Genomic DNA, 12,393 nt, shown 5'->3' on the forward strand with positions numbered 1-12,393 from the left:
AGGTGCCCACCCTCCTGTCCCGTACATAGGCGATCGTATCCCTGAGTAGCGCGAGACTATCAGAGATCCTCCTGCTGGGTACAGTACAGGTCTGATCAGGGTGGATCACCGACTCCAGAGCATACTTGACTTGACTGGCTATGACTTTGGACAGAATCTTGTAGTCAACATTAAGCAGTGAGATGGGCCGCCAATTTCTGATTTCTGCCCTCTCCCCCTTTCGCTTGTAAATGAGGGTGATGATACCTTTCCTCATGAATTCTGACATGCTGCCAGCCAGGAGCATACTCTCGTATACTTCCAGCAGGTCCGGGCTGACCCAGTCCCACCGGGGAACCTTGGCGAGGTAATGTGCCAATCCTTTGTCTTTCCCAGAGCAAAGTTACTGGTGCAATGAATTCCAGCATCTGCTGCAGTCAAAATTCGCCTCCCCTTTAAGAGGTGCTGGCTTGTTTTAAGTGGCACAAAATAACTTGAACTCGTGCTGGCCCCTCATGATTTTGTGCCCACTGTTCAGGCATGCAGCCATTTAAGAGCGCACTTAGCACTGGTTGCATGCTGCAATCATGTAAATGAGCAAGCAGCACAAAGTTTGTGCACTGTCTGCATCGCAATGAATGGGCACGAGTTAATTACGCATTGCGATCCCTAAATCCATTTCTTGTGCCTTATCTATATTTTCCCCTTTTGGTTATAAAGAGAGAACAGACAAATTGGGGCTCTTTTCATTAGAATTAAGAATGAAAGACTAATGTTAGCGATTGTACTATCTCTGTAAAATTACATTGTTTTGCATTAAACTACTTCTTCCCGTCCATTGGTTCTTCCACAACCCTAGTGTAGAATTACAGTATTGTAAACTCCCCTTTTCAGCTACATGATGCATAGAAAACATGGGAAATTTAGGAACACAGGCATAGGAGTAGGTCTTTCAGCCCCTCGAACCTGTTGCACCATTCTATTTGATCATGGCTTATCTGTACCTCAACTCCCTTTACCGACCTTTGCTCCATATCCCTTGATACCCAAACCAAACAAAAATCTATTAATCTCAGTCTTAAAGATATCAATTGACCCCGCATTCACAGCCTTTTGGGACAAAGAGTTCTAAAATTTGCAGAGTTGCGATGATAACGCTTACCAGCTATACAATCAATGAGGGAAAAAAGCCAGGCAGGTGGTCCAGTAGTGGTCAATTTTACCACTTTTATTACCAGCTAATACTAGAGATTAATGCTGTGAAGCTGTGACAGACAAAGGTTGGAGTCCTGCTCCACGCAGTTTTTGGTCCAATTTGCACTGGGCAGGGAAATACTCAGTAGAGTAGAGATTGAGGCATCTTCCAGTGTGTAAGGGGAAATCAGAGGAGACAGTCACACATTCCACACGAACACTGATACCTCCTGGCAAAGGGTCCATTTCATTGCTGCAACTTATGATGTCATATAAACTTCAGGTGTGTGTTATATCCATGTGCAACACACTTCCAGTAATTTGTTATTGTATTTGTCTCACTGATGGGCGCACAACACATATACATTTGTTTGATGTCTTTACCAAATGCTAGATTTGTGCAACAGGATTGAGCATTTGGGTAAATTCAGTTTTAAGGTTTGGTACGCAGCTTGGAATGTTAGGATACGGGTATGTTCTGGAGACTCTCCACACAATTGCCACTCTTAAGGAAGGTGGTAGCCATGAGTCAAGGAAAGACATACTCTCACAGTAAGGAAGAGAAAATTGGAGATAAGTAAACCTTAGCAACCTTCCTGCAACAGCTAGTAGTTCAATGAGAGCCAGCTTTAGCTGGGGTCTGGAAGCAGGGAACCTACCTGTACTTTTAATGAGGCAACACAATGTATGAGGTCATAGCTCTTGTGACAGATTCATATAAAAACCTTTTCTTTCTGTCACCTCATACTGTCATAATCTTGAAACCTCTTTCTTATCACAAGGTACAAAACTATACAAATTGAATAATGGTGGTAGCAAGAGAGAAATTGGCAGTAGTAATGGAACCATTGCAGGCTTGTGAATCTGTAACAAAAGCTAGTAGTATTAGTCAATATTTGCTACTGTTATTTGCTCACCTTGTAGACATCATGATTTTCTAACACAGCATCAAAAAGCGTGTAGAGATCATTCAGGAGATCGACCACCTCGATAGGTTCACTCATTGCTGATATTGTCGTAAAACCAACAATGTCACTGAAGTACAGGGTCACCTGGTCAAAGTATTCAGGCTCAACGGTACAGCCAGTTTTCAGGGACTCTGAAACCGATCTAAAATTCAAGCATTATCTTCATACAAGGCTTTCAAGTATGCAAAATGTCAACAACTTTTGTACATTTACTTAGTCAGCATGTCGTTGGCTTACAACATGGGAAGTCCGGATTTGCTGGGCTTTACCACACTATGGAATTTTGAAGAGTTCCTAAAGAAGAAATAACTTCAATAATTTAAGTTTGTACATTTAAAAATAATTGGTAGCTTCCTGTGACACACTTTATGACAGCATGTTGTAAGCAATTGCAAGCAAACAAGACCTTGGAGGGAAATAAAATGGGGGGTTCGCCAACCCCACAAATACCTTTCTGTCATCAGGGATAGTATTGCATTGACGAGCATAAATGTTACCTCAAATGATAATAAAACAAAAGCAGTATGTCATCAGGAGTGCAGATACTGCTTTTGTGCTCTTCTTGTTTGGGTGAATTTTTATGCTCATCAGTGCAATTCTATCCCACTTCAGGCACCCAGTATTAGCATCAACCTCTCCCTGGTCTGGAACACAGCTGCAGAGTGATACTTCCTATATTTTGTCCAACAATGTGTCTTAGCTGCACACTCAGAATAGCATCCTGTGCTACGCCAGTGTGTATCTTTCTATTTCCTACATCTTTAAGTTTGCAGATGACACCAAAATTGGTGGTATAGTGGACTGGGGTCTAAGGTTGCAACAGGATATAGATAAATTGGGAAAGTGGGCAAGGGAACGGCAAATGGAATTTAATGTAGACAAGTGCGAAGTGATGCATTTTGGGAAGTTAAACCAGGGCAGGACATATACAGTGAATGGCAGGGCCCTGGGGAGTGTTCTTGAGCAGAGAGACCTTGGGTTGCAAGTACATAGTTCCCTGAAAGTGACAATACAGGTAGACAGGGTGGTGAAGAAGGCGTATGGCATGCTTGCCTTCATCGGCCGAGGCATTGAGTATAAGAGTTGGGACGTCATGTTACAGTTGTACATAACGTTGGTTAGGCCGCATTTGGAGTACTGTGTGCAGTTCTGGTTGCCGCACTACAGGAAAGATGTGATTAAGCTAGAGAGGGTGCAGAAAAGATTCACAAGGATGTTGCCTGGTTTGGAGGGCTTGAGTTATAAAGAGAGATTGGATAGGCTGGTTCTGTTTTCCCTGGAGTGAAGGAGGCTGAGAGGGGGCATGATAGAGGTATATAAAATTATGAGAGGCATAGATAGGGTAGATAGCCAGAGTCTGTTTCCCATGGTCGGGGTGACTAAAACTAGGCATAGATTTAAGGTGAGAGGGAGGAGGTTTAGAGGGAATCAAAGGGGTAAATTTTTCACACAAAGAATAGTGGGTATCTGGAATGAGCTGCCTGAGGAGGTGGTGGAGGCAGGAACAGTAGCAACATTTAAGAGGCATCTGGATAGGTACTTGAATGAGCAAGGCATAGAGGGATACGGAATTAATGCAGGCAGGTGGGATTAGTATAGATAGGCATTATGGTCGGCATGGACGCGGTGGGCCAAAGGGCCTGTTTCTATGCTGTACAACAGTATGACTCTATGACCTTGCTGGTGTACAGTGCATGGGTGCAAGTAGCTCCCCACTACCTGACCCAAATGGCCTATTCATTGTGAGTGAACCAAGACAGTGAAGGTTGGCAGGTTAATCAAACATGAGAACACATGACAGCCATTCCCATTCTTCTGCATATGCATGTCCCCACTAGGAGGACTGAATGAATTGTCATTAAAAGTGAGAACCTTAGCTAATTTTCTCTCCTCCCTAATCCAGATATGCTAAATCCAATTGCACTGCTCTATTCTATCCGGGATCAGTTATTACAGCACAGAGTAGAGATCAACACTAGGATCGCCTGTACCCCATCATATTGTGAATTTACCTCATGAGCTATTTGCAGAAATTTTAAAGGAAAAATGACCAGGATGAAATAAATATAGAAATCTCCAGCAAGATTTGGGGCAAATACAAAGTAACTTGAAAATAAATACAATCCAAGATATACTCACGGAGGTAACATCTGTGTTAGAAGTTTCTCTGTTTTCTGTTTTTCTATTTCTAACTCTTCCGTTCGTTCTGTTATCAGATCTTCTAAATTACTGGAATATTGTTCAAGCATTCTCAGCATAGAGTCAATAATATTGGTCTTTCTACCTTTGTTAATATTTCTGAACTGCAGAAGCGAAAAGAGATGTGTGTGTATATATATATATAATATAAACAGAGTGCATCTAATGTGATTGGGGTCCAAAGAAAGGTGAAAGGTGAGGGTATGTAGCTGGATTGCTATGACTGCAATAAGGCTAGCTAAATGCACAGAACATTCAACTAGGTAAATTGATAAAATCTCACATTATCAAAAACTTCATCAAAGGATGGTCTTCTTTCAGGTATTTCATTCCAACACTGCCTCATTAACTGGATACACTCTATCGGAGCATGATCTGAGGTAATAATGGGCCTGAGCAAAGGAGGGGGCTTTTTTATATTCTGGATAATTTCTGGAAAAGATCAGTATATACAATTAATATAATTTCAAAATCTTTTACTCATTTTTTTTGTTTTAAACATGTTCACCCACATTGTTTCTCCCCTCTTCTCTACCGAAGACATTGACTCATCCTGAGTACAGTTTCACACGATACAAAGAAAAAGGAAACATAAATTGAAATGCTGGAACAATGACACAAAAATCCCAGAAAATGCTGGAAGCACACAGTGAATCATTCATCTATAAAGGGAAAAGACAGGTCAAGTGTAACTTTGGTCAGAACTGAAAACTGAAAGAGAATTACGCAGTTTAGTAGGGTTGGAAATAAAGAAAGATTCTTCCTGGTCTAAAAGGCTCAGCTGGATAACTTTGGATTATGCCCTCTTAAAGAAGAAAGACAGACCTGCATTTATATAGTGCCTTTCATGACCTCGGGATATCCCAAATGCTTTATAGCCAATTAAGTACCTTTGAAGTGTAGGAATAGTGTCAGCAAGGTCCCTCAGACAGCAATGTGATAATTACCTGGTTTTGGGTGATGGTTGAGGGATAAATATTGACCAGGACAACTCCCCTGCTCCTTGATATAATGCCATGTCGAAAGGTGTCCACTTGAGAGAGCAGACAGGTCATTGGTTTAATGCCTTAATCAAAAGGCAGCATCTCGAACAGTGCAGCATTCCTACAATACTGCACTAGAGTGTCAGCCTAGACTTTGCGCTCAAGTCGCCAGAGTGGGGCTTGAACCTACAACTTTCTGACTTAGAAGCAAGAGTACTAAGTTCCCAGCCATGGCTGACTGATCTGCATTGTATTTTCTGTTTTTGTCCCAGTTTCACTGTGCTGCTTGTCCTCCCCTACTTCAGTCAAGTGACAATTCTTCTTATATAATTCTAAAGAGTGAGTGTTGGCAGGCCAGTTAACTATGGGTAGATAATAAAGTTGATCTTGATTCTATCCTCACCCGAGGTCACACACATGCAGTATTTAGGCATGGTCATTGGATAGGAGTTAGGAGTGAGAACCCCGGCTGATTTTAACCTTCCCTTTTCTAGATGGATTAAGGCCTATTGTAGCAAGTTACTGCTGCCTGACTGAGAAGAGCCAGAGATTAGGCCAGTTCCTTCATATCTCATTTTTATTCCAGACAGTGCATTAACCAATTAAGATACTGGGGTGCCTGTACTTTCTTTAATTTCACACAGGAGATGCTTACCTTCTGCAGACAGCTCAAACATGCAATATGGTGGAGCTCGGATAACCACCTCCTGCATTATGATTGAGAAACTATAAATATCACCTTTGAAGGTACCATTCATTAAAGGATTAGGTTTTCGTAGTATCTCAGGAGCAGTACAAAAGAATTCTGAAATCAAATAAAAGTTTGTTATTTTGGAAATACAGTATCATAGTACCAAATGTATTTTTACAAATTAAAAGAGGCTATATTTTTAACATGTGCAGCTCTGATCACCTAACCACAGCAAGGATATCATTGCCTTGAATGGAAACAGTATAAGGTAATAAAATGATTCCAGCTATCCAGCATTTAGGTTATTAGGTTTGTTCTCTTTGGAACAGAGGAGACTTTGAGTTGACTTCATTGAAGTTTTAAAGCTCATTAGGGGAATTGATGAAGTTAATTCAGATAAATTGGTTATTAGGATGAAGAGTTCAAATACACTCTACTCTTCATTCAAGTTATGTGAGAATTCATTTTTATCACTAAATTTCTGCTTTGCTGCATTATTTACTCTGTTTACCTCAAATTATTGGATAAAATATTCTAATGCAAAAAACTACTTTGACTGAATCATGTAGCACAAGTTAAAAATTAAGATGTTTTAGGTGCTAGAAGTAAGGAAGAACTTTTCTTTATGCAAAGCAGATTAAACATGTGGAATACATTACTAGGGATGGCCATTAAAGCATACAGTATAAATTGGGTTTAAGATGCAATCAGATGTGCTTTGGCAAGTGATGTGATTGAAGAGAAATGGTGAGAAGATGGATAGATAGGTTGTAAATCAGTAAAAGGGGCAGGTTGTTGGGCCTAGAAGCCTTCTTCTGTTCTTTGACATTTTTTTCCTCTTATTATCTCTGCCTAATATTTTTGTAGTTGTATATTCTTATTTCCCTTTTCTATTGTCGCTTCCAGTTTGTATTTTGTTTCATTCATTTATGACATCTTGTTTCTTTTCACTTTGAGAGGCTGAGCTTGGTAAGAGACTGCAGGAGAGATAGACAGGCCAGAATAACTCAAGTAAATTGGTTCTTTTCTGTGTTAGATGCATGATTAACAAATAAATAATGTGTTCAATCTAATCATTTGTTTTGGCAACATGTGCACTGTATCATTATTTTCCGTTACAGCACTTTACTGTTGTGACTAATGTCTTTGCATAATAAAATATAGCCTCAATGGAAACGACCTTTACAAAGAAAACTATAATTGGTTATTTACTTGTTTGTAGCCATTTTTTGTAGTGTCTATCTGTCTAGGGGTTGGAGGGAGCTAATATGTGAATACTCATTATTCTTTCTTTTGGGCCTCCTTATCTCGAGAGACAATGGATACGCGCCTGGAGGTGGTCAGTGGTTTGTGAAGCAGCGCCTGGAGTGGCTATAAAGGCCAATTCTGGAGTGACAGGCTCTTCCACAGGTGCTGCAGAGAAATTTGTTTGTTGGGGCTGTTGCACAGTTGGCTCTCCCCTTGCGCCTCTGTCTTTTTTCCTGCCAACTACTAAGTCTCTTCGACTCGCCACAATTTAGCCCTGTCTTTATGGCTGCCCGCCAGCTCTGGCGAATGCTGGCAACTGACTCCCACGAGTCAGTATTATTACTAACCACTGATGTATATAAACACAGCCTTTGCTACCTTCACTTGATGGTGGACATTACTGTGAATGTGCGTCATAGCTTGATTTGTATGGTATGTTGTAAAAGAGCTGCATAATGCATGGAGGCTTCTTAAAAGGCAAATGTCTTCACGAAAAAGCATTTGGGAAGTATTTTCCATTTGTGTGAAAACACATTAAACAATGGCATAAATGACCCTGAAACGTATTGCCTCACTTGTTCATAGTGTCATGTTGATGAAAATGACTTATGGCCCTTCTGGCTTCCTGTCAGAAATTATTTAATAAGCACCAAGACTGTGACATTTTAAAATGACAGCGTTGTTCATAATGTGTACCTTTAAGAAGAAAGAAAGATGCCTTATCTAGCACTCAAGGTGACCCAAAGCAGTTTACATCCAGTTAATTATCTTTGAAAGGGAGTTCACTGTTATGCTGAGGCACTTTTTCAGCAGTTTTTTTAAGCCATGAACTTTTACATAATAAAAATATAGATGATGCTTTGTGATTTTAAATTCTGACCCCAAATGGGTGCTATTGAAATATTAGGAAGGAATGACGAATAGGTGAAGAAAACAACAGATTTGCCAGGAACATTCTGTATTTAAAAAATGTGAGGGCTAATAATGTGCGTGTGGATATTGGGTGAGAAAAAGACTGGCTTGGATGTGATGGCGTCCCAAGGTTAAATAGTCGACCAGCAATGTTTAGACGGGCTCATATGCAAACAATAGCTATTTGGACGAGCCACCAGATCGCTGCTAGGACCATTGCAGCCCTTCTTGATTATGATTTACTGTCCTTAATTATGGTATAAGCTCCTCACAGTCATTTTTGGAATCAAATAGTAGATGCAAATCGTTTGAAACCGCTAAAATTTATTTGTGCAACCCAGGTATCTATAAGACACTAAAACATTTAAATGGCATTGCATGAGGATTATATGAACACTTAATGCTTTTTTGCAATGTTATTTAACAGAAGTATGAACCCATTTAAAATAGATAACCTTATGCGTCTGTCGAAATCGTGAAAGAAGGAATGTAATACAATGTGCTATGTAATCTTCATAAGGCTCAAAATATTTGCATACAGTATAAACATTACAACTAAAAAAAAAAATTGCAGATTGGCCAGCTCACAGCCCAATAGGCAAAGTTGATGTGGATTATAATGGAAGACTTATTACAACAAATATGCATTAAGGTGAGAAACAAGGAAACATACTAAAATCAATCTGCTCTGCCTGTTTTACCTTCTGCTGGAGGTTCCATCAATGGAAAGTTCTGGGCTTTGACCACGTCAATATATCCATAGTCCGTCACTTTAAGCACAAAGCGTCCATCTACCACACAATTTCGTGACTTCAGGTTTCCATGTACATATTCTCGATGGTGTAAATACCTCATGCCCTGTGGTAGCAGATGACTGGAAAATTATCCAACTATTTGCGTAGAATTTGCTTACCATTTCCAGACTGAATAACACTAAAAGCATTTAACTTGTTCTGACAACTAGTCCATAAACGTTTCTATATTCCACATCATACCACACTAATGGATGCTTTATCATGGTTGGATGACAATTGGATGTCACATAGAGCTAGAGTGAATATGATGACGTATGATGACTAGTGGTGTCCTGCAGGGCTCTGTGTTGGGGCCTCAATTATTCACATTATTCATTAACGACTTGGATGATGACATAGTAAGTCATATATCCAAATTTGCTGATGATACAAAGTTAGGCGGCGTGGTAGACTAGATGATAGCATAAAATTGCAAAGAGATATTGACAGACTAGGTGAATGGGTAAAACTGTGGCAGATGGATTTCAATGTGGGCAAGTGTGAGATTATCCATTTTGGACCAAAAAAGTATAGAGCAGGGTACTTCCTAAATGGGAAGAGGTTAAGTACAGTGTATGTCCAAAGAGACTTGGGGGTTCAGGTGCATGGATCTTTAAAATGCCACGAGCAAGTGCAGAAAATAATCAAAAAGGCTAATGGAATTCTAGCCTTTATATCTAGAGGATTCGAGTATAAAAACACAGAGGTTATGCTGCAGCTGTACAAAACCCTGGCTAGACCCCACTTGGAGTACTGTGAGCAGTTCTGGGCACCACACCTTAGGAAGGATATATTGGCCTTGGAGGGAGTGCAGCGTAGGTTTACAAGAATGATACCTGGACTACAGGGGTTAAGTTACGAGGAGAGATTACACAAATTTGGCCTGTTTTCACTAGAATTTAGAAGGTTAAGGGGTGATCTGATTGAAGTCTTCAAGATATTAACAGGAAAAGACAGGCTAGATAAAGATAAACTATTTCCACTGGTTGAAGATTCTAAAACTAGGGGGCATAGTCTAAAAATTAGGACCAGACTGTTCAGGAGAGATGTTAGGAAGCACTTGTTCACGCAAAGGGTGGTAGAGGTTTGGAACTCTCTCCCACAAACAGCAGTTGAAGCGAGAACAGTTGTTAATTTTAAATCTGAAATAGATAGATTTTTGTTAAGCAAAGATATTAAGGGATATGGGCCAAAGGCAGGTATATGGATGATAAAAGCAAAATACTGCAGATGCTGGAAATCTGAAACAAAAACAAGAAATGCTGGAATCACTCATCAGGTCTGGCAGCATCTGTGGAAAGAGTTAACGTTTCGGGTCAGCGACCCGCAGGTATATGGAGTTAGGCCGCGGATCAGCCATGATCTCATTGAATAGCGGGACAGGCTCGAAGGGCTGAATGGCCTACTCCTGTTCCTATCTTCCTATGTTCCTATGTTCATAACCAACTAAATCATAAATAAAATAAGTACTGACTTAATAGTTTCTTCCATATTAGCTACATTTTACAGAGCAACAAAAATATCAATGATTATAGATATTTTTGGATTTTTTTTTACAATTAACTCCCTTCCAGCACTGATTCATGTTGTAATTCCATAAGTAATGGTCACTTATTACAGGCAGCCTATTAGCCCATTCAGGCACGAGAGCCAAACCAGATCCTATCTTTGCAAAATAGCCGCACACATAGGTATTTTCCAGCAGGGAACATTGGACAGGATTAAGGGTAAGAACTCTGGCTGTTTTCCCTCCTTCCTACTCCAGGGAGCAGCAAAGTGATTTGTAAACACCTATACTGTTACACTGATTGAAATTAATTAGCTCAATACAGAGCTGGGTGGAAAAGTATGATAAAAGTATATAAAGATAAAGCAAAACAGATTATCTGATCATTATCATATTGCTGTTTGTCCGAGCTTGCTGTGCATAAATTGGCTGCCAGGATTTTTATATTACAACAGTGACTGCACTTCAAAAAGTGGTTGTAAAGCACTTTGGGACATCCTCTGGTTGTGAAAGGTGCTATAGAAATGCAAGTCTTTTTCAACCCTTTTGTATTTGTTTTCTAAAACACACAAATGTGATTAAACAATTTGCACCAAAATGCATCAATGTGCCAGACAGCTATCTGCCTCTGTATGCTGCATTGATGCATGTTCCCTTCCACTTTCACTCTCCTGATGAATGATTCATATGGGAGCAAGATTATCCCAGGTTCCCTGTTGCAATATAAAATTGATCTTTTTCCTAAAGTGTTTAACAGCAACAATTTCAGCAATGCTGACAGTAATGGGAAGAAAGTACCACTCATATTAGGAATATCATCAACCTTGATCAAATCCAGCAGAAGTGATGACTTGAACATCCAGTCCAATTTCACATCTTCATTCCTCAGCAGATCTTGCAGGCTTCCACGGGTGCAAAACTCCGTCACGATAGCAAGCATCCCACAGTCATGGAAGAAGCCAAGGAAAAGGTTTATGTTTTCATGCCGTAAGTCCTTCATCTAAAGCAATGAAAATCTATCAATAGGTATGACCACAAAAAGAGAGATCAAAATAAACAAAAAGTGATGTGAAATAATCTTTCTGGTGTGTGTTCACAAATATCACCTTGGCAAATGAAGAAATTAGACTTCTGGATCTTTGCCCTTTTCCAGGGCTTTTCAACAAAAAAGTTTATCCACCACAACAGAAACATATATATACTCCCCACTCTATTTTTGTTGTCTTTGACTAGTTAGTAGTGATATCTTGGGCTACCCACCATGTCCCAATGGAGTAAGCTGTTAACCAGCTAAAATCCTCCCTACCAATAGCACTCTGTAAGAACTTCCAGGAGGTGTGCAATGGCTGCACAAGCTGACTTGCCTTTTGTTTTGTCCTTCTTTCTTGTAAGGAAGCAGCTCAGTTCCACTTGGGTGACCGGGACCAAGATTGGAAAATCTCATTTATAGAAACAGCAGGCACGGATCCATGTAATGCTGTTATTTTGCCAAGTGCATTACATGTCATTCTGCTCAGCTGCTCCATCAGGCAATAGAGTTTCAATTTCTCATTTAATCTTAAATTGTTCATTTATTGGGTTAGTTTAGTTCAGATATCCTGGCGAGTTCTGAAAAGAAGTGGTCGGAAAGCCTATTTTTCAGAAATACAAGATCCAATGACGTGCATTACATTGAAGTCACTTGTATAGATTCTATCCTCTACCCAAACAAAAATAAAGTTTGCCAAACACTTTTCAATGAAAACAGTGACCCCTAACCAGACTGACAGCTGGTGGGTAGAATGGCACTGTCCTGCAATTTATTATTTTACTATATCTCACTCATGGGGCTGGATGTTACCAGCCCTCTAGGGACAGACTGGGAGGTGGGAGGCCTGTAAAATGGCGAGAAAAGGTGGGGGGTGGAGTGTCTGCCGCC

At 40.1% G+C, this 12,393-nt stretch overlaps 1 protein-coding gene across 1 annotated transcript in view; it reads right to left on the minus strand.

Moving 5' to 3' along the window:
* Window positions 1-12,393, minus strand: part of LOC137377400 (retinal guanylyl cyclase 2-like) — a 67,845-nt gene that overhangs the window by 33,123 nt on the left and 22,329 nt on the right. Inside the window, exons 8-13 of the mRNA XM_068046980.1 lie at window positions 11,299-11,475; window positions 8,876-9,032; window positions 5,979-6,128; window positions 4,624-4,772; window positions 4,281-4,444; window positions 2,091-2,283 (exon numbers count right to left, since the gene is read on the minus strand). Of these exons, the coding sequence (XP_067903081.1) occupies window positions 2,091-2,283; window positions 4,281-4,444; window positions 4,624-4,772; window positions 5,979-6,128; window positions 8,876-9,032; window positions 11,299-11,475 (990 nt within the window). The remainder of the gene's footprint in view (window positions 1-2,090; window positions 2,284-4,280; window positions 4,445-4,623; window positions 4,773-5,978; window positions 6,129-8,875; window positions 9,033-11,298; window positions 11,476-12,393) is intronic.

The sequence above is a fragment of the Heterodontus francisci genome, chromosome 15 (assembly GCF_036365525.1).
Source record: "Heterodontus francisci isolate sHetFra1 chromosome 15, sHetFra1.hap1, whole genome shotgun sequence".
NCBI classification, from domain to species: domain Eukaryota; kingdom Metazoa; phylum Chordata; class Chondrichthyes; order Heterodontiformes; family Heterodontidae; genus Heterodontus; species Heterodontus francisci.